The 21,698-nt window shown below is 45.0% G+C and overlaps 1 protein-coding gene across 1 annotated transcript; it reads left to right on the top strand.

Moving 5' to 3' along the window:
• Positions 1 to 635: 635 nt before the first annotated feature.
• Positions 636 to 21,578, top strand: cilp2 (cartilage intermediate layer protein 2). Its single transcript, XM_061825369.1, has 10 exons — positions 636 to 699; positions 8,881 to 8,955; positions 11,361 to 11,630; positions 12,239 to 12,421; positions 12,812 to 12,967; positions 13,044 to 13,361; positions 14,844 to 14,952; positions 16,662 to 16,819; positions 18,756 to 21,184; positions 21,261 to 21,578. Exons 1-9 carry the CDS (start codon positions 636 to 638, stop codon positions 21,170 to 21,172), a joined length of 3,750 nt encoding a protein of 1,249 aa, XP_061681353.1. The 3' UTR covers positions 21,173 to 21,184; positions 21,261 to 21,578.
• Positions 21,579 to 21,698: the final 120 nt, after the last annotated feature.

Here is a 21,698-nt window from a genome sequence, read left to right as displayed (position 1 = left end):
TATATATATATATATATATATATCCTGGCACCGCCTGTGTGTTTGCATGTTCTTCTCGTCCCGACGTGGATTTTTTCCGGCACTCCAGTTTCCTCCCGTATTCCAAAACTTGCATTAATTGGACACTCTAAATTGCCCCTAAGTGTGATTGTGAATCCGGCTGTTTGTCTCCATGTGCCCTGCGATTGGCTGGCAACCAATTCAGGGTGTACCCTGCCTCCTGCCAGTTGACAGCTGGGATAGGCTCCAGCACTCCTGTGACCCTTGTGAGGATAAGCGGTGACAAAAATGGATGGATTTAGTATGACATGGGCAATGAAATATAGTTAACTTAAAAACAACTATTTTTAGCATCCACCCCCCCCCCCCCTCCAACCCCTCCTTATACCTTAACGTGGAAGATGATACACGGGACCCAGATGTTTCCTCGGGCTGACCAATGGCGAGCAGAGAGGGGCCGGATTGGCGAGGGCCCACCGTTGCTCCATCTTTTTAAAAACCACCGGCCTCCCTCCTCCAACCGGACAACTGCTGCCTTGCTGCCAAGCGACGACGCCTCCTCATCATCTCGCACACCTGACCGGCCGCCGGTGACCGATCCAGCCCGCCGCGCTTTTGAGTGACAGCGCGCCGCCATGTCGGGATTAAAAACTGCGGCCTTCCTGCTCGCTTTCCTGGCTTCCGTTGCTCTCGGTCAAGGTGAGTAGCGACTGCCGTGGAGGAATAAAAATTGAAGCTCATGACAATGATGTGATGAGATGATAGATTTGGGGGTGGGGGGCGCAATTTGGTGGTTAGCTTACAGGATACAAGGGCGAGAACGCACGTGTATGCGAGTGGTACTTTTAGGACCACCACTGCGGATGTGCGCTCCAATATTATGTCACGAGCAGGCTCAGCCGACAGGCTAATCCGCAACATGTGGTGGTACCAGAGGAGCCCCCCCCCCCAACACCCACAACAACTTGGTGTGTCTTCACTTTTCAAAATTCCAAGTCATTATTACTTCATAATGCTGTACAAGTACCTTTTCCACCATCATTGATTAATTATAAATGGCCAAATATAAATAAGCAGAGAAGATTACAAAGAGCATTGAAGAAAATGCTGCTTGTTATCAGCATTTAAATTAAAATAAAAATTTAAATTACGTTTAAAAGCTTTTTTTAATTCAAATGATAGATTTTAAATTTTTATTAAATTTTTAATTTATTTACGGTTGCTCGGCATTTACCATTATCAGGTTAAAAAAATGTATACGACATTGGAAAATGTAAAATTTTTACATCTATTACTTACCTTAAAAACATTGTTTTATGTTTCTTTTTAATTCAATTTAAAACTTACTGTAAACTAATGTATTGCAGTACAGTTGGGCATCCCTTTGTGCCCAATATTTGATTTTTGCACCCGACAGCTTGCTTGCAGATTATTTATTATTTACAGTTGATAAATTTACAAATTATTTACAAAGTGAGATAAATAATAAATATGTCCCCAAAAAATAATAATGACGCTCTTGATAATGTAAATGCTTGTTAGGCTACTGCGGAGCTCATTTGACGTCTGTTGCTAACCAAAACAGCAGTCTCTCAGTCCTGAATATGAAATATGGAGACATTGTATAAACATAAAAAGAATGTCACAATTTGGGTTTTAGTTTGTTCTAAAATCCAGTTTCACTTGACATATTCGATACATACCAGCAACGTTGTTCGATATGTCGTGAAAATGGAAATAAAAGCCTGCCCAAAATTGGACGCTTCATGGTTAGTTGTAGTCGCGAGGCGTTTTAATGATTCATTAATCATTTGTGATGTCTGTCAATTTGCAGTTAAAGAACAATAATAATAATAAAAAGAAAAAAGTTTCATAAATAACCGGGAACGTAAATTTAGCTTTTTGGGTAGAAAAATCCCACTGATGTGAGTCCAGCTTGGCCGCAGTGTGTCTCTTTGGACTGGACGACCTCAAACGTATTGCAGAAGCCATCAATGGAAAAAAAAACCAAACTAGTTCTGCAGAGGAACTTTGTCCTGAAATCGTGATATCCTTCCAATTCATAATTCCATTGGCACCTTCAGGAGGAACTCCACATTACAGTCGCAGTCAAATTAGCTTCATTCGTCCTTCAGTTGCCCCTGGCGACGGCGTCCAGTAGCGCCAACTCAAATCATAAACTAAGTCGCTCATTTTCCCACCTGTTGGCTTGGAGTCCAGCTAAATGAGAGACTGCAATAATAATAATAATAATAATAATTTTTTTGAAAAGGGCAGGTCATGCGGAGGAGTTTAACGATCCGTACGGTCACTAGCGCCTATTTTGATGGCCTTTTTCACTCGCCATTCAAACGTGGCGGACGGCTACTTGTGCCGCAGATCCAAAAAGAGGGTCACTTTTTTTTTTTTTTTTTTGTGGCGGTCGCCCCGTTTGATGCTCCTGTAAACGACGACAAGGATTTCGTATCCAGATGTTGACCAGCGTCGGTTCCGAGCCGTTTGGCCGCATGACTTTAATGGGGGGAAAAAAGAGAGCTGGCACTTTTGCTAAAGCCATAACAAATCATTTTTTTTTTTTGATTCAGTGTTTATTATGTTTTCACTCATGCGGCTTTGTCCGTTTGTTTGTTTGTACGTGCGCAACTTCCCGTTTTTCACATGACCAGTTTATTGCCGTGCGTTGGTCCAATTATACGATTAAGGGTTAGTGTATTGACTTTTATTCAGGGTGCAGATGTTGAAGGTTGTACCGAAAAGGCAGCCTGAGCAAACGACTAAAAATTATGAATATAGTGATACCAGAGGGCCAACAATTAATCAATGAAGCAACTCTTTTGATCATTGCTTAATCTTGTAATCTTGCGTACGATTTTCCAAATTCTTGTAATTTCATCTTCTCCACAGGAAATCTTCTCCGATTTCTGTAATCCTCCGTGAAAACAGGCTGTTTATCTTCGTGTTTGATCAAAATAAGACATTTGCGAACATCTGCATTTACTTTGGAAAACAATGATCCAAAACAATGCCTGGTGCCGATTTTCCGACACGCCGCGGCCCGAACCAATAAATTTATGTCCGTGCATTTCCTGCACTGTCAGCTTGAAATAAAATCCAGTTTTGAATAATAGGACGGAAATTTACAAAAAGGTTTTTTCTTAAAAATCCGTTTCATTGATTACTAAAAAAATGTAATCAACAAATGAATTGATTATTAAAATGATTGATGCCTTGAGTTACACGCTAAATTTATCTGTGACCAAGCTTTACTTGTTTACTTCACTTGCAAAACAGAAAGCCAAAAATTAAACCGGTATTGTAAAGTGGAATGATGTGTATATTGTAGTACCGTAATTTCCGGCCTACAAGCCGTGACCTTTTTCACGTGCTCTCAACCCTGCAGTTTATGCGGTGATGCGGCGCTAGCGTTAGCGGGCCTGGTTATAAGCCTCAGTACACAGAAAGAGTTTAACGCTAGCACGGTGCTACGGCTACGGCAATGCTCTCCCAGCCTAGCGTACTCTACTACTAAAGCAGTGATTTCCAACCTTGATAGAGCCAAGAAGCATATTTTAAAATTAAAAAATCCCGCGGCACACCAACAAAAGTAAATGTATCCAAAAATGGAGCGATCCATTACTGTATGTACTTCCTGCCATCTAATAGAAGAGGATTTTTTTGTTCTGTCTGTCATTGTGCCTCACTGGCATACATAGATGAATAAAGATATATTATTTCTTGGAATTGTTTTTTGTTTAGCAATTACATAAAATTGGATAACTCACGGCACACTAATGTACACCGGCACACTGTTTGGGAATAACTGTACTAAAGCATACATTCTGAGCAAAAAATAAATATATTTCTTCAATTATTTTATCATATAAAGTATTTAAAGTATACATGCATTTCTACTATGCAGTTTATTATAAGGAAGAGCTAAAAAAAAAAACTGCTTTAAAAAGGCCAATTTTTTAGGCTCGGAACGCATTATTTCCTTTTCCATTCATTGTAATGGGAAACATTGATTCGGTTTTCGAACAAATCACTTCTCAAACCATTTTTCGCAATGGATTGTGGTTGAGAACCGAGGCATCACTGTATTTTCATTATAACGTGGGGGCCACAAATATATTTCTGAAATTATTTTATTATCAAAGGCTTAGCTTGCAATAATCAATAATTGCTTTACAGTGGGGAGTTTTCCAAGCTACCAAGAATGAACAAAAATCCAAACTTTTATTTTTCAGTCAAAATATCTTTCCTCATTTAACGTCATTTCTATGGCCGGTGTGGGCTTGTGTGCTCGGTCGTAAAATTAGCCCCACCTGCTGAGTGTAAATTAATATTGAAAAGCGTTCATGGTAGCCCCGTGCCCCCCCCCCTTCCCCCCCACAGTTTGACAACGACTGGATTATGGCATGTTCCAATTTAAGTACAAATTGGGGGAATACGGTATTCACTCAGCCACAGGACTTGAGAGCGTTAACTGCAGGATAGAACTTTTTTCTAGTACTTGGGATTTTTTTTTTTTTTAGGTATGATTTTCTACTGAGTGGACATATGTGGGAGTAATTTTTTTCTAATCAGATCCTCCACACTGAGGGCAATTTTTTGGCTGCTGTGGATCAGTTCAAACAAGGACAACGAGAATCTGCCCAATGGTGCGTGAACGCTATCAGGGATGAAAGCATGGCAAATACTTTATCTTACAGTATAAGACCCCCCCCCCCCCAAAAAAAAAAAATCTTGAAATCACGCAGATGACGTGCAACATTAGCTAATGTCAGGAGCAAAATTACGCGTCTTAATGGGGCGCAGATGCTTTAGGAATCCAAATTTGGACATTTGAGGGAGAGGAAAAAGACTCCTCGCACCTCGGTGAAGACGCCAGGCAAATGCATAAAAGGCTTCCATACGGCATGGCAAAAAGATCAACCCCCCCCACCACCACCCCCTCACCACCACCACCACCACCACCGGACCCCGCCCCATTATGTGCCAGAGTTGCCCGCACGCTTAAAGACTGGCAGACAACCAGTCAGTCTAAGTCCACTTATCCTCCAACTTTTGCAGTTTCAGGAGTCGAATCCAACAAGTTACGTAACATAGGAAGGGGGAGGTCGATGTCTTCTCTTGGATTATGAATGTCATAAACAAGCGCCAGACTTCTGTACGGTATACATCTGGAACTGTCATACCTGCTGTGACACCGAGGCCTTTTGTGCGTGTTCCCCTTTTTATTTATTGGCGCACCGGCTTCGGGTTATGATGTCACAAAGGGCCGCTGTGTCCCGAACGCGAGCGGTAAAACCTCTAAAATAAGAGTCGAGGTTGTCGTCAAAAGAATCGTAATCCGGTAGCTCGCGCGGCACACAGGTGGCGCTATAAGCAGAAGCGGGTCGCTAACTGGGCCCAAAGGTCCACATCGTCCCCCTCCGGGCTTTGATGTTTCTTTAGCGTGTCTTTTCCCTTCCTGGTTTACGAGGGGTTGGTCAACGTTCTGTCAAGTTGGTGGAAACGTCCGGATTCAAATTTAAACTTCACGAGCGTTGAAAAGCGTAGAAGCGGACAGGGAATAGCACACGTGAGAAGAAAGGCGACAAGGAATTCTATCCCCTCCTGGATCGCATTAAAGCCCCCGGTGAGGCAAACTCACGTGATGCAGCACGTTGCGAAAAATGACATAACGTGACGACATATTATTTCACGACGCAATAAAGGGAAGTCTTTCCCGGTTGAGGTCACAAGCGCAAAACAAAAGGCCGCGGCCCATCTGAATTTCCTCTTCGCAAATTGATGAAAACCGTTTGGCGCCTTGTAAAACTCGAAGCGATTTCCTATCTTACAGCCTCTGTCAGCAAACATCTTGAAATGATGAGAATCTGCTGAAATCCACACCAACGAAAAGTAGAAGTTTGGACCACAACGGAGAGCTTGACTGTGATTAACTGCAATCGTCTTCTTCTTTTCCTTTCGGCTTGTCCCGTCAGCATCTTTTTCCATGCAAGCCTATCTCGTGCATCTTCCTCTCTAACCCCAACTGTCCTCATGTCCTCCCTCACCACATCCATCAACCTTTTCTTTGGTCTTTCGCTCCTTTGCTTTGCAGCTCCATCCTCAGCACCCTTCCACCAATATACTCACTCTGTTGCCTCTGAACATGTCCAAACCATCGAAGTCTGCTCTCTCGAATCTTGTCTCCAAAACGTCCAACTTTGGCTGTCCCTCTAATGAGCTCATTTCTAATCCTATGCAACCTGCTCATTCCGAGCGAGAACCTCAACATCTTCATTTCTGCTCCATCCATTTCTGCTTTCTGTTGTTTCTTCAGTGCCGCCGTCTTTAATCCATCCACCATGGCCAGCCTCAACGCTGTTTTGTAAACTTTGCCCTTCGTCCTAGCGGAGACTCTACTGTCACATAGAACACCAGACACCTTCAGCCAAGTGCTCCACCCGCTTGGACCTGTTTCTTTACTTCCTTACCACACTCTCCATTGCTCTGTATTGTTAACCCCAAGTATTTGAAGTCGCCCACCCTCGCTATCTCTATCGGGACCAACTGTCACGACCCATCGAGATGGAGGTAGGACCCAAATGCAGGAGTTGGGAGACGCAGGCGTAACTCGGGAAAAACGTTTATTATTCCAAGGTCGGGGATCGGGCAGGCAGTCAGGTGCAGCAGCGGTAGTCAGGACGTCGGGTGTGGAGAGCAGGTCCGTGGGGAGGCAGGAGTCGGTTCACGGGAGATCGATCAAAGCAGGCAGGAATATCAAAGGAGTCAGGCTTACGGGGTCAGTCAGACAACAGGCGGAGGTCGGTACAGACGGGAAAACGATCAGAGATACGGGAGTGCTGGAATGGGGCATGAACCGCAACGATCTGGCGCCGGACCAGTCGTCTCCATGGTCCAATATACACCGGGGCCAATCAGCCAGCATGAGGCGCAGGTGTGCGCCTCCCAATCAGCGTGGTAACCCGCACAGCCAGGGCTGGACCGGCAGTACCATGACACCAACTGCCTTTCCATTTTTCATTCTTTGTAGTGCCTTTCAAACTTCCCACTAGCTAATCATTGCCACTTCCTGGTTCTTCACACTTGCCTCTTCTACCCTTCCTTCTCTCTCATTTTCTTCATTCATCAACATCTCAAAGTATTCTTTCCATCTATCCAGCACACTACCGGCACCAGTCAACACATTTCCATCTCGATCCTTAATCGCCCTTACCTGCTCCACCTCTTACGCGGTTCTGTTGAATTGCACACGGTAAACGGGAGCTCGTAGGAGACCAAATAACGGTTACCTAAACTTTACGTCGCATACCGCAGAACTGACTGGGATGCCACTCTGTTGCAGATTATCCATAGTCAGGGTTTTATGGGAATAAAAGTGCAACGTTCACAAGCCAAGAAATTTAAATAGGACACACATTCAATGAACTAGCATAAATACACATGAGAATTTCTTTCAGCTTGTCCCATTAGGGGTCACCGCAGCGTAACATCTCAGATGAACACTGATTAATGTTAAGTAGGCCTTATTGTTCATGATCATTAACATCTTTATTATGGCAACAGTTCAATGTTTGATGGCGCAATGTATTCTGGGAACACACGGCTTTACAATTGTGCTGCATGCAAAATAATGTACAGTAACTCTGTCGAGCAAAAATTTGACACGATATGCAGCTGTACAGGCGGCACGGTGGATCAGCTGGTAAAGCGTTGGCCTCACAGTTCTAAGGACCTGGGTTCAATCCTGGCTCTGCCTGTGCCTGCGTGGGTTTCCTCCGGGCACTCCGGTTTCCTCTCACAACCCAAAAACATGCAACAATTATTGGACATACTAAATTGGCCCGAGATGTGATTGTGGGTGCGGCTGTTTGTCTCTATGTTCCCTGTGATTGGAGGGCGACCAGTTCAGGGTGTACCCTGCCTCCTGCCCGTTGACAGCTGGGATAGGCTCCAGCACTCCCTGCGACCCCGGCAAAAGAAAATGGATGGATGCAGTTGTACAGGTGAGGCAAAGCCACCTCTGAAGAAAAGCATCTTGGAAAGCGCCTATTTCGGGTCAAATTTTTTCAACATGAACATAAGTTTCCGATTACTTGTAATCTATTCTTTCCTACTGTGGTGACATCGCCCGGTTTTGTATGCCGGAATATGAGATTGTGTATTACCGACCTACGCCCGCGAAGTATTAAACCCATAATTACAGTATTTCTATGAAAACGCTTGTAGACCACAAATATTCCGAACATGAAATAGAGAAGAGGACGTACGGCAGTAACTGAGCCATCCTTCTTCTACCATATGACGACACTTTCTTCTTAGTAAACCGAAAACGGCTTAAACCGAGGACCCCCCTTATTGTTGCAGCTGCTACTGTTCCGATCAAAAAGCAGATATCAGTAGAAAGCATTTGTTTTTCTGTAGATTACTCGTGTACGTGACGCTAATGACCTGTGAATGATTGCGTTTGTTGTTCTGGGTCGCGACAGGAACGGAATCCGGTCTTTAGTCGGTAGCAGCATTTTGACTCGCTGAGGTCAGAATGCTCTTTGATTGGTGGCGCTGACATCTCACTTTCTTCAGTCCATTGAGTAAATGCGCTGCTGGAATTATAATAAAGACTCCAAGCGAAGCCGTAATGACCATTTGACACGGGGAGTGATCCCCACCTATGGAAGTGCACAAACACACAGATGTACACACGCATACAGCACATCTTTTTTGTTTTAGCTCTGGGTCGTTTACATTTAAGTTTGCTCCCCGGTCCAAATGAAAGCCACAGATGCAAACTTTTCTTGAACTTGAGGCCTGTTCACAATAATATTGTTGTTTGCATCGTTAATAAAAATACTTTCTTTCTGTTTGCAGAATTGAGAAGAGCGAGTGCATCAGTCAGGAACAGAAGAGCGACACCAAAGAGTTTTACAGACACTCGCATGACAGGTATGGAGCCACTGGAAGCCAACAAAATAAAAATATGTGCAATTCCGGAATTGTCAGGTGGCAATATTGTTTCCACTGCCAATTTGCGACTGACAGAATAAGTACAAATATTCTGTGTTGGGAAGATAATACTGGAAATGTGTTTGGTTACTAATGGTTAATTACTCTTTTGAAAATGTAATAGTCATGTACTTATTTCAGTTCATTTCCGAAAGTACTATAATGACATTTGATTACATAACAAAACAGGATTAAATGACAATACACAATAAAATGTGTTTGTTGCGTTATACGAAAGATTTATAAGTACGTCACGTGGAAAACATGAGAGCATGTTGACCTAATGAGAAATGTGCATAATTTAGACAATATCGCTTCATATGACAAACCAGATGAGTGGATGTTTCATAAAAAAAGTCCAACATTATCTAAAAAAAAATATGTTGAAAAGTCAATCTTATTTTAATGTGTTCAAAAGTGTCACTGTGAATCAAACCTTTTCAAAATAAGAAAACCTACTAGATAAAATATGTTGTATTAGACGGCACGGTGCAGTAGCTGGTAAAGCGTTGGCCTCACAGTTCTGAGGTCCCGGGTTCGATCCCTGTGTGGAGATTGCATGTTCTCCCCGTGCCTGCGTGGATTGCTTCCCACATCCCAAAAACACGCAACATTAATTGGACACTCTAAATTGCCCCTAGGTGTGATTGTGAGTGTGGCTGTTTGTGTTGATGTGCCCAGTGATTGGCTGGCATCCAGTTCATGGTGTACCCCACCCCCTGCCCGACAATAGCTGGGATAGGCTCCAACACTCCTGCGACCCTCGTGAGGATAAGCGGCAAATAAAATGGGTGGATGGGTGTTGTGTCTGTAGAATGTCACATGACCAGAGTCAATCGGAATTGTCAGCTTTTGAACGAATTGACATGCAAAAAGAAAGGAGGGTGGGGAATCAAACCTGAAAATGCTTTTATGAGGTTTATCCTTGCTTATTTGAGATTTTGGGGGGGGGGGATTAATAAATAAATTACTTAGTACACACACACACACACACACACCACACACACACACACACACATATATATATATATATATATATATATATATATATATTATATATATATATACATAAATGCATTATTTGAATGACATCAAAACTTGTCTTAAAGACGAGGGGCTAGACATGAATGCAGTGCGTTGTTGTTGAGCGATCCAACTCGGCTGCGACTTCTACAATATTTCCCAGTGACCCAGAACTACAAACGAGATGGAAAGATTTTATTCACCGAGACAAATTTACCCTCGCCACTAACACGAGAGTTGGCAGGGGTCAGTCAATGATCCGTCTCCCTTTCTGCCCCGCTTGGCTCCGGCTGGCCGGCCGAGCCAGCCGGCCTCTATGTCACGGAACTCAAGTCGAAGGGATCAAAAAACTCTCCAGCCGTGAGCACACTGATCCTGCCAAGGCTATATGATTGTTATTATTATGTTACTATTCATTGCATTCATCCGGCTTCTGTCTGTTGTGTGGGGGTAATTTGTCAGTCACATTACGCACCATGAACTCACCAATACGCTGTTTAAAATGGTTAATTGTTGTCATGTTGGTCTCATCCAGGATCCCTTGAAACTTTAAGATTGAAAAAAATTCCAAGATACTGTAAATATATATAGATATATTTTTTTTTATGTAACAAGCGGCTCTGCCATGCAGGTGGGTGAGACATGCCCAGACAGAGCCAAGCAATACCACAACCAATAAGAACCAAATATGATTGAGTTATTCTGATTGGCAGATAACGCAACATATGCATGGGTATGATTATCTGGGATAAAATAAAAACAGTATTTGAATTATACTTGTAGTATATGTAGTGTATTTTTTTCTACTATTAATTTGTGTGGTAAAGTGGTTAAAAAACAATGGTTTTGCTAATTGATATCATTGGAGGGAAATTCAGTGTATTCCATTTTGACATCTTGAGCAATGCAATGTCATTTTTATCAGGTTATAATTTGAGTTTACAACATTTTCCCATCTGGGATCCAGAAGCCCTCATTTTAATGAAACTGGAGCTCCTCTGAGCGATTAAGCTCGTACTCTCTAGTCATCCCCTCATCGATTTCACAGGCGACAAATGTTTTAGGCCTTGAGCGAAGGCCCTCGCTGTTTTCTGTGAAGAAGCTGCATTCCATGAATGGGCTGCCAGTGAGAGTCAAGAACGCTCATTTTCCTCCGTGAATGCTCTGCAGGCCTCGTCTGCTTCATAATGACTCCCTGAGGGGTTTTGGGCTTGAACGAGATGAGCAGAACTGTTCTGATATGAACTCCAAGATCCATTGATTGAAGTCTGCATTAATGGTCAACCTCGTTTCTTATAGCAACCCTATCAAATTTCCTGCAGGTCTGACAGAGTGGACATCTTGGTTTAACATTGACCACCCCGGGGGAAACGGGGACTACGAGCGCCTCGAGGCCATCCGCTTCTACTACCGGGAAAGGGTTTGCTCGAGGCCCACGGCGATGGAGGTTCGCACCACGGACTGGGTGGCGGCGGCAGACACGGGAGAAGTGGTCCACTCCAGTCTGGAGAAGGGCTTCTGGTGCATCAACAAGGAGCAACCCTACGGGCGAACCTGCTCCAACTACCACGTCCGATTTCAGTGCCCACCAGGTATTCAGGCCTTAGGAGTAGGACATGTACTTGCAAATACAGTTATCCGTTGTTTACCACAGGGGTTTGGTTCCCGGACCACCCTCGCAGTAGGTGAAATCTGCAAAGTAGAGCCTTCATAGTCTTTTGATTATTTAACACATTTTAAAGCTGGATGAACCCCCCCCCCCAGACTCTTCTTCGTTTTCAACCTCTAGCATACTCTTATAAACACTTTCTATACATTTAAACACATTTTAGATTCTAGTAGTACTGTATATTGTAGAAATCTTATACCTTGTAAGAGGCGCGCTAAAGAATTTTTACAACTTTTTTTCTGGGAGTGGGGTGGCTTTGTGTTGCGAGTAAGCTTTAGATACTTGCAAGGTGTTTGTAGTAGATCAAAACACATGCCCAGGTGCTCCAAGTCAGGTTGGGCCGACCCGATTTCACATCCTGATCTCATTCACTAGGCCACACACAGCAACCCACAAAATAGAGTGCTATTTTTCTTTATTAAAAACACACCGAAAAATGTTTTCTGGGGTTCTGGAACAGCACAAAATTTCATTCGGAAAATCACAAACAAGTTGAGTTGTGACTGCACTCTTCTTCTTCTTTGTCCTCAGAGCAAAGTTTCTGGAGCGAATGGGGCGAGTGGGGTCCGTGCTCGACAACCGTTTGCAACGACGTCGGCATCCAGGTCCGGCAGAGGAAGTGCATGAGCTCGCAGCCGATGCCTTTGGTCTTGGTTCCTGCCTGCCAGGGCCACCATTCAGAGAGGAAGGAGTGCTCCAACCCTCCATGCACGGGTGATTGCGACCTTTATTTTAGTCAAACGAGGGCGAGCTATCTGTGGCACTAACAAGCTTAGCTAGTCTATGTTATGTGCTACGGTTTCAAGTGCTATCTTCTTTGAAATTGCACATGAGGAATGCAGTACTCAAGGTGACACTTATACAGAACATAGACCACCTTATGATAACAAACACAATTGTTTAGCATAGCTTGCCACAGAATGTCGACATAACCTTGAGCAATGACCCGCACACTGCTTCACCAAAACATTATTATTAGAGATTTTTTTTTAAAGGTACTGTTTTATACTAATCAGAATCCCACAAGTTTATATAATCACGTCTTGCAGCATGATGTGGTAAATTTCCTTTACAGTATTTCAGTTTCCAATTGTGTTTGGGCAGCCAAGTGGAGTCCGTGGGGCCCTTGGGCGTCTTGTTCCGTGACATGCGGCGGGGGTCGGAGGATCCGAAGGAGGACTTGCATGAGGACCTCGGAGACGGTCGAGTGCACCGGACGTCCTGCTGAAACTCAGAAATGTGGCAAGAATCCATGTCCAGGTATGATGTAGGATCCTGATGCAGTTCATCTTCAAGGTCACTCCGCCTCTTTGACCTGGCCTCGTGATCTCGACAGCCAAATGTCAACGCGTGTGCGCCGAGGGTCGCCCTGACGACGACTGCAGCCGCTGCGTGTGCGACGGCCACGTTCTTCACGGCGACGTCCACAGTGTGACGGGGGTCCCTGTGGCGGGGGCTTTGGTCGCATTCGCTAGCCGTCCCAAAGTCATTCGTGCTCGGACGGATCCGAAAGGCCACTTCAGGCTGAAGGGAATCTGCTCGTCCAATGTCACTTCGCTCATTGTCAGGAAGGACAAGTTTGCCCCCGTCACCGTCTCCTCCACCAGTAACAGCACAGGCCTGTCTTGGGTGTCGGCTGTCCTCAGATCTGCTGGTGAGTAGCTATAATATACATCCATCCATCCATCCATCCATCCATCCATCCATCCATCCATCCATCCATCCATCCATCCATCCATCCATCCATCCATCTATTATCTACCGCTTTTCTGGGTCGGGTCGTGGGGGAAAGTAGTTTCAGCAGGGATACCCAATTTTCCCTTTCCCCAGCCACTACTTCCAGCTCTTCCGGAGGGATCCTGAGGTGTTCCCTAGCCAGCCAAGAGGCATAGTCTCTCCAGGGTGTCCTGGGTTTTCCTCGTGGTCTCTTTCTGGCGGGACATGGCCGGAAACCCTCAAAGGGAGGCGTCCGAATCAGATGCCCCAGCCACCTTATCTGGCTCCTCTCAATGCGGAGGAGGAGCGGCTGGACACTGAGCCCCTCCCGGATGACCGAGCTTCTCACCCTATCTCTAAGGGAGAGCAGGAAACTCATTTCGGCCGCTTGTATCGGGGGTCTTGTTCTTTCGGTCATGACCCACAGCTCGTGTCCATAGGTGAGGATAGGAAAGGTAGATCAACTGGTAAATTGAGAGCTTTGCTTTTCGTCTTAGCTCCCTCTTTACCACAACGAACCGATACAAAGTCCACATCACTGCAGACGCTGCACCGACCCATCTGTCGATCTTCCGCTCCATTCTTCCCTCACTCGTGAACAAGACTCCAAGATACTTGAACTCCTCCACTTGGGGAAGGATCTCATCCCCAACCTGGAGAGGGCACGCCACCCTTTTTCGACTGAGAACCATAGTCTCGGATTTGGAGGTGCTGATTCTCATCCCAGCCACATCACACTCAGTGAGCTCCACTATGTATCCATCAGTCTCTACGACGCTTATCCACACGAGGGTCGAAGGTGAGCTGCAGCCTATGCCAGCTCACCGAAAAATGTTGGGAAAATTCCAAATCCGAGTATAGGCACAAATTCTACCTCACAACAAGCACGACCAGAAAATAGAATCTCTTCAACAGTTTCTTTTAGCCAACCTTGTAGTTTTACAATGGATCACATAGACTAATTAATGTAGTTGTGTTGTAGTTATGTATGGTGCATTGCTCTCGGAATAAATATTGATATTAAAACAAACAAACAAAAAGATTAGTGCTAATACTGTGCTTTTCCGACAGTAGACACTTCAACTTTCTTACTGCATGTGGATGCTCTGCAATTTTCTTTTTAAATGAAATCCATTTGGTTTCTCCACAACATTTCAAGGGCTCTCATCAGGGAAACTGAAAAAGGCATCAAGTACAAGTTCTCGACTCATACGACCGCGCAACAGCATTTATTTGGTTCCATGGAAACTACTAAAAAGCAAAATAAAAGCAAAACCCCGTTGCGCCTCTTTAAAAAGCCCAAATTCCCCTGAACAGCCATTCTCCAAAAGCACGCGGGCCAAAAGCGTGAATCACGCGTAATATAAGTGAATGTTACGAGCTCTCAAAGCCGGCTCTGCCGCTTCCTGCTTCCCCGCAGAGAAGCCCTACATGGTGAAGCACCCCGAGGACAAGGTGCGTTACGAGGGCGGCCGCGCGCTGCTCTGTTGCAAGGCAACGGGATCGCCACCGCCTGACAAATACTACTGGTGAGTTGAATACTAGTACTCGCTCGGGTGTTAAAACCTTATCACCTCAAACGGTGACCTGCGGATGATTTGGCAACACTTCTAGTTTATATGTTAATAATACATGTTTTGTTCCAGGCATTTAAGGAATATTTTTATTAAATATTTTTTTATTTTGTAAATGCAGCCCTATGGAGGCACAAACCAGTGCAATATGTAGGCCGGTCCCAAACCCGGATAAATGCAGAGGGTTGGGTCAGGCATCCGGCGTAAAAACTGTGCCAAACAAAGAATCGCATACCGGATCGGTCGTGGCCCGGGTTAACAACGCCCGCCCCCGGCACTGCTAACCTGCAGGGCGTCGGTGGAAATTCAGCTACTGTGGGTCGAAGTTCAGAGCTGTGGGAACTATAGAGGAATAAAGTTGATGAGCCACACAATGAAGTTATGGGAAAGAGTAGTAGAGGCTAGACTCAGGACAGAAGTAAGTATCTGCGAGCAACAGTATGGTTTCATGCCTAGAAAGAGTACCACAGATGCATTATTTGCCTTGAGGATGCTAGTGGAAAAGTACAGAGAAGGTCAGAAGGAGCTACATTGTGTCTTTGTGGATCTAGAGAAAGCCTATGACAGAGTACCAAGAGAGGAACTGTGGTACTGCATGCGCAAGTCTGGTGTGGCAGAAAAATATGCTAGAATAGTACAGGACATGTATGATGGCAGCAGAACAATGGTGAGGTGTGCCTTAGGTGTGACAGAGGAATTTAAGGTGGAGGTGGGACTGCATCAGGGATCAGCTCTGAGCCCTTTCCTGTTTGCAGTGGTAATGGATAGGCTGACAGATGAGGTTAGACTGGAATCCCCTTGGACCATGATGTTCGCAGATGATATTGTGATCTGCAATGAAAGCAGGGAGCATGCAGAGGAACAATTGGAAAGATGGAGACATGCACTGGAAAGGAGAGGAATGAAGATTAGCCGAAGTAAAACAGAATATATGTGCGTGAATGAGAAAAGTTGAGGGGGTAAAGTGAGGCTACAGGGAGAAGAGATAGCGAGGGTGGACGACTTCAAATACTTGGGGTCAACAATACAGAGCAATGGAGAGTGTGGTCAGGAAGTGAAGAAACGGGTCCAAGCAGGTTGGAACAGCTGGCGAAAGGTGTCTGGTGTGTTATGTGACAGAAGAGTGTCTGCTAGGATGAAGGGCAAAGTTTACAAAACAGTGGTGAGGCCGGCCATGATGTACGGATTAGAGACGGTGGCCCTGAAGAGACAAAAGGAAGCAGAACTGGAGGTGGCAGAAATGAAGATGTTGAGGTTCTCGCTCAGAGTGACCAGGTTGGACAGGATTAGAAATGAGCTCATTAGAGGGACAGCCAAAGTTGGATGTTTTGCTGACAAGGTTCGAGAGAGCAGAGTTCGATGGTTTGGACATGTTCAGAGGCGAGAGAGTGAGTATATTGGTGGTAGGGTGCTGAGGATGGAGCTGCCAGGCAAAAGGGCGAGAGGAAGACCAAAGAGAAGGTTTATGGATGTGGTGAGGGAAGACATGAGGGCAGTTGGGGTTAGAGAGGAAGATGCAGGAGATAGGCTAAGATGGCAAAAGATGACACGCTGTGGCGACCCCTAATGGGACAAGCCGAAAGGAAAAAAAAGATTTAAGGAATATTTTGTGATGTATTCATTTGTGTTTGAATGTATTAATATTGCAATTTTGTACGGTATAGGTACCACAATGGTACTCTGCTGGACAGAAAGGTGTACAAGTACCAAGAGGAGCTTGTACTGAAGGACCTGAAACCAGAGCAGGCTGGACAGTATTATTGCAAAACCAGCAGCTCTGCAGGCAGTATTAAGTCTTCCCCAGCATCCCTCACTGTCATTGGTAAGTCTTGAATATCCATCACGGCCCAGCTACCGAGTGTTTCTTTTCCCAACACATAAAAGCCAGCCAAAACCAGCATTCAACTGATAGTACTCCCTTTATTTTTTCAATGCGCAGCGGTACAATAAATTTGACGATCTGTCCAACTCCACAAATTTACTCTAAATCCTTCATGGGATCAAGCAAGTCTAGGTCTTTAGAGATGGAATATTACAGTTAAAGATGAAGTGCTCGAGCTTTCGACCTCATCTGTGTGTCGTGTCCATGCATTAGGGGAAAAAAATAAAAAGTAAAAAGAAAAACACACCTGAGAGAGCGGTAAAAACATTTAAGGGGCTATTTCAATGGGGGAGTTACGTGGAAAATAATCGCACAATCTGACTGCAGTACAAGACTATTTGTTTCATTATCGTTACAGTGAAGAAAATAAGTATTTGAACACCCGAGAAAACCAATGTTAATATTAAGTACAGTCTCCAGTTACAGAGGTCAAACGTTTCCTGTAGTTGTTCACCAGGTTTGCACACACTGCAGGAGGGATTTTGGCCCACTCCTCCACACAGATCTTCTCTACATCAGACAGGTCGCTGAGAAATACGGAGTTTCAGCTCCTTCCAAAGATTTTCTATTGGGTTTGGGTCTGGAGACTGGCTAGGCCACAGCAGAACCTTGATATCCTTCTTATGGAGCCGCTCCTTGGTTTTCCTGGCTGTGTGCTTCTGGTCATTGTCATGTTGAAAGACCCAGCCACGACCCATCTTCAATGCTCTGACTGAGGGAAAGAGGTTGTTCCCCAAAATCTCACAATACATGGCCGGCGTCATCCTCTCCTTAATACAGTGCAGTCGTCCTGTCCCATGTGCAGAAAAAGCCCCCCAAAGCATGATGCTACCACCTCCATGCTTCACAGTAGGGACGGTGTTCTTGGGATGGAACTCATCATTCGTCTTCTGCCAGACACGATTAGAGGAATTATGACCATTGTGATTTCTGGATTTTCTTTTTCGATTATCTCTCTCACAGTGGACATGCACCTACGATGAAAATTTCAGACAACTCCATGATTTGTAAGTGGGAGAACTTGCAATATAGCAGGGTATTCAAATACTTATTTTCTTCACTCTACTTCCTTTGAAAATGTGATGCAGTTGAACATAAACAAAGCTCATAAAGCGGGTGAGGAGAAAGCAAAATGCAAGCTTGTCAAAAAATTCCCTTTTCTGTTGAGAATCACACTAGTGTGCATTGAAATGCAATACTGTGTTCTTAGTTTAGAGCAGCAATTCCCAACATTAGTGCGCCGTAAGAGATCAGGTGTGCTCTGGGAAATAATCCGATCACATGCAGTACTGCAGTTGGTCTGAAATTATTTTTTATTAGGTCTCAGTGGTTGTCTGCTTTATGCTCAGCTAAACAGGCCTACATTTCCTACGTCGTAAGTACATGTACGAATAATGTTGAAGAGATTATCATTGTTTTAGTACACAATAATGTACTTTTCTAATGTAAAATATGTGCCTTTGCTGAGTAAACTTTGCGAAACACTGGTTTAGAATTATCCAATAGTATTAAATCACAAGACAGTTATTATGGCTTGAGGCTCATTGAGTGTGCAGGGCCATTTCTTTTTATATTGTGCATTTTGCTGAATTTAATCACCCATGCTGAAAGCTAATTTTTAAGAATGATGGCACTTTTGACTAGAGTGCATATGTTATTTTCCTCTCTTGAAGTGTTCCGCCCCTCAAAACTTTGTTGACCATGCTAGTCCACAGCATAGCAGATGCAAATAAGACACCGTTTCAGATGGTTGTTTTTGTGCGCGGATTTTTTGTCCGTGTGCTGAGAACAAGTAGTAATGTTTTATGTGTCTCCGATGTATCATTTTTATGTACCGTATCAACACAACTTGCTCTGGTTTATCGCAAATTCACAGAAAAAGGAGCTCCGGCGTGCAATTCCACTCCTGAGGCACATCTGATCAGACTGCCGCTGGATTGCGTACAACCTGGGACGAACTCCAAGTTTTACAACGCCGGCCGCTGCCCTCATAACAAATGCGCTGGCTCTCTAGACTTCGATATGCGCTGCAGAGATGGAGCCGGGTTCTGTTGCGGTGTCCAAGCGATGGAAAGTCGGGCAATTGACTGTGGCAGCTACAGCCTCCCAATCCGGTCTGTGTCTGAGTGCAGCTGTCAGAAATGTGTGCAGCCAACTGTGCTGGTGCGTGGACGGGTGGTCACGGCTGACAACGGCGAGCCACTGCGATTTGGTCACATCTACATCGGCAAAGAGAGGGTGGGCACCACCGGATACCAAGGAGGTTTCACCATACAAGTTACTCCCGACACGCAGAGATTGGTGGTGAATTTTGTTGACCCCACTGAGAAATTCATTGACACTCCGAAGGTGTTCATTTTGGACAAGAAGGGCGGATCCATTTACCACGAGGTGAAGGTGATGAGGAAGCAGGCTCCGATTGATATCGAAGCAGGCGAGACCAATGCTATAAACCTGGGGGAAATAGAAGGGGAAGACCCGATTGGGCAGTTAGTCATTCCAGCCAATTCCTTTCACAAAGACAGTGGCGAAATCTATGAGGGAACTGTAAAAGCCAGTGTCACTTTCATAGACCCAAGAAATATCACCACGGCTTCTGCAACCCCCGGCGACCTCAACTTTGTGGATACCGAGGGGGACATGCTCCCTTTGAGGACCTACGGCATGTTCTCGGTCGACTTCCGTGACGAGAGCAACAAGGAGGTGCTTGGAGCCGGAGCGGTCCAAGTCCTTCTCGACACGCAGCATGTCAAAATGCAAGAGCACATTCCTAAAATGAAACTGTGGTCTTTGAATCCCGACACAGGAGTTTGGGAGGAGGAAGGCGACTTCTCTACCACGACGACTACAAGTGGGCACGGGCGGAGCAAGCGTGAGGAGCGCACCTTCCTCATAGGCAACATGGAGATCAGAGAACGTAGACTCTTCAATTTGGATGTGCCTGAAAACAGACGGTGCTATGTGAAAGTCCGTGCCTACATGAGTGACAAGTTCCTGCCTGTTGAACAGCTGGAAGGGGTTGTGATCAGCTTGATAAACCTTGAACCCAAGCCTGGATATTCCTCAAATCCGAGGGCATGGGGTCGGTTTGACAGCGTCATAACCGGTCCCAACGGGGCCTGTTTACCGGCGTTCTGCGATGCCCAGAGGCCTGATGCCTATACAGCATATGTAACAGCGATGATGGGTGGTGAGGAACTGGAGGCTGCTCCCTCCTCCCCAAAGATGAATCCAAATATTATCGGGGTGTCTCAGCCTTATCTGGATAAAATAGACTACCAGCGCTCAGACCATGAAGATCCAGCTCTGAAGAAAACCGCCTTCAGAATCAATCTAGCAAAGCCTAACCAAAATAATCTCGATGAGACTAATGGACCCATATATCCATATCAGAATTTAATAGCATGTGAAAATGCTCCAGTCGATGCAAATCATTTCAGATTCTTTAGGGTGGAAAAAGACAAATATGAATACAACGTTGTACCCTTTGAAGAGACTGATCTGACAACCTGGACAGGGGACTACTTATCATGGTGGCCTAACCCTCAGGAGTTCAGAGCATGCTTCATCAAGGTTAAGGTGCACGGACCAAAGGAAGTGATGGTCAGGTCGAGAAACTTGGGAGGATCACACCCACAGACGAAAGGCCAACTTTATGGCATCCGAGATATACGCAGCACTCGGGATATGCGAGAGGCCAACACTTCCGCAGCTTGTGTTGAGTTCAAATGCAGCGGTATGTTGTTTGATCAAGCTGAGGTGGATAGATCCCTCATCTCGATCATTCCACAAGGGAACTGTCGCAAGATCGCTACCAACAACCTTCTACAGGAGTACCTCATCAAACACCCGCCAGTTGCACAAAACAACGACTCCCATGCTTTCACCATGTTGGCTCCTGTGGATCCTCTGGGACACAATTATGGCATATACACAGTCACAGACCAGAATCCGAGGGTTGCTAAAGAAATCGCCATCGGCCGCTGCTTTGATGGGACCTCGGACGGTTTCTCCAGAGAGATGAAGACGGACTCGGGAGTCGCTTTGACCTTCAGCTGTCCAGAGAGGAAAATCAACAGAGAGAGCCTCTTCCAGCGACTGCAGACCAACCCAGGACAGACACTGTCACAGATGGCGAGGGACATGAGGGAGATGGAAGGCATGCAGGTGCAGAGGTCATCCACTCGAGTGGTGGCCTATCCCTCCGAGCAACAGGGCTGGACCCAGGGTCGTAGGGTTGTCACTACAACAAGCAGGAGGAGAACGGCTGTGCGCACACAGCAACGCCAATGATGGAGTCTAGAGGTAAGTTTGAAAGAAAAACTATCCTATTGGGTGTAACACCAGAGGAACTTGTCACCTTTTTTTATGTATTTTCTAGACCTTCACTTGAGGCTACTCACGTTGTGGAAGTAAAACCTGACATTCTGCTGAAGGAACTTCCTCTCCACTGTGGAAATTACCAAACTCAGACAAACAGCAAAATGGTTGAGCCTGGCAGAAGATATCCAATAATCGTATACTGACTTGAAAGGTTTGCTATATTATTTTTTTTCCCCCCATCCCTTCTGAAAGACTTCCATCTATATGAAAAGTAATAACTGGCGTGTATCTACAGGTTCTGGTCACATTTTATGTCTGTAAGTTGTATTTGACTTTTGAGAATGTACATTTTATAGGTTTCATTTGTGGTATTCGGTGGTGGCTTTTTTGTTTTGTTTTGTTTTGTTTTTTTGCAGCCATTGACTCAAAAGCATAATGCTTATGGCGGTGGTACCCAATCTTGTAAAAATTGCTTTCCAAAGAACGTTTCCCAAAG

This window comes from Syngnathoides biaculeatus, chromosome 7, assembly GCF_019802595.1.
Source record: "Syngnathoides biaculeatus isolate LvHL_M chromosome 7, ASM1980259v1, whole genome shotgun sequence".
In the NCBI taxonomy this organism is placed as follows: Eukaryota; Metazoa; Chordata; class Actinopteri; order Syngnathiformes; family Syngnathidae; genus Syngnathoides; species Syngnathoides biaculeatus.
The sequence above is the reverse complement of the archived record's forward strand: the minus strand, read 5'-3'. Positions and strand labels throughout refer to the sequence as shown.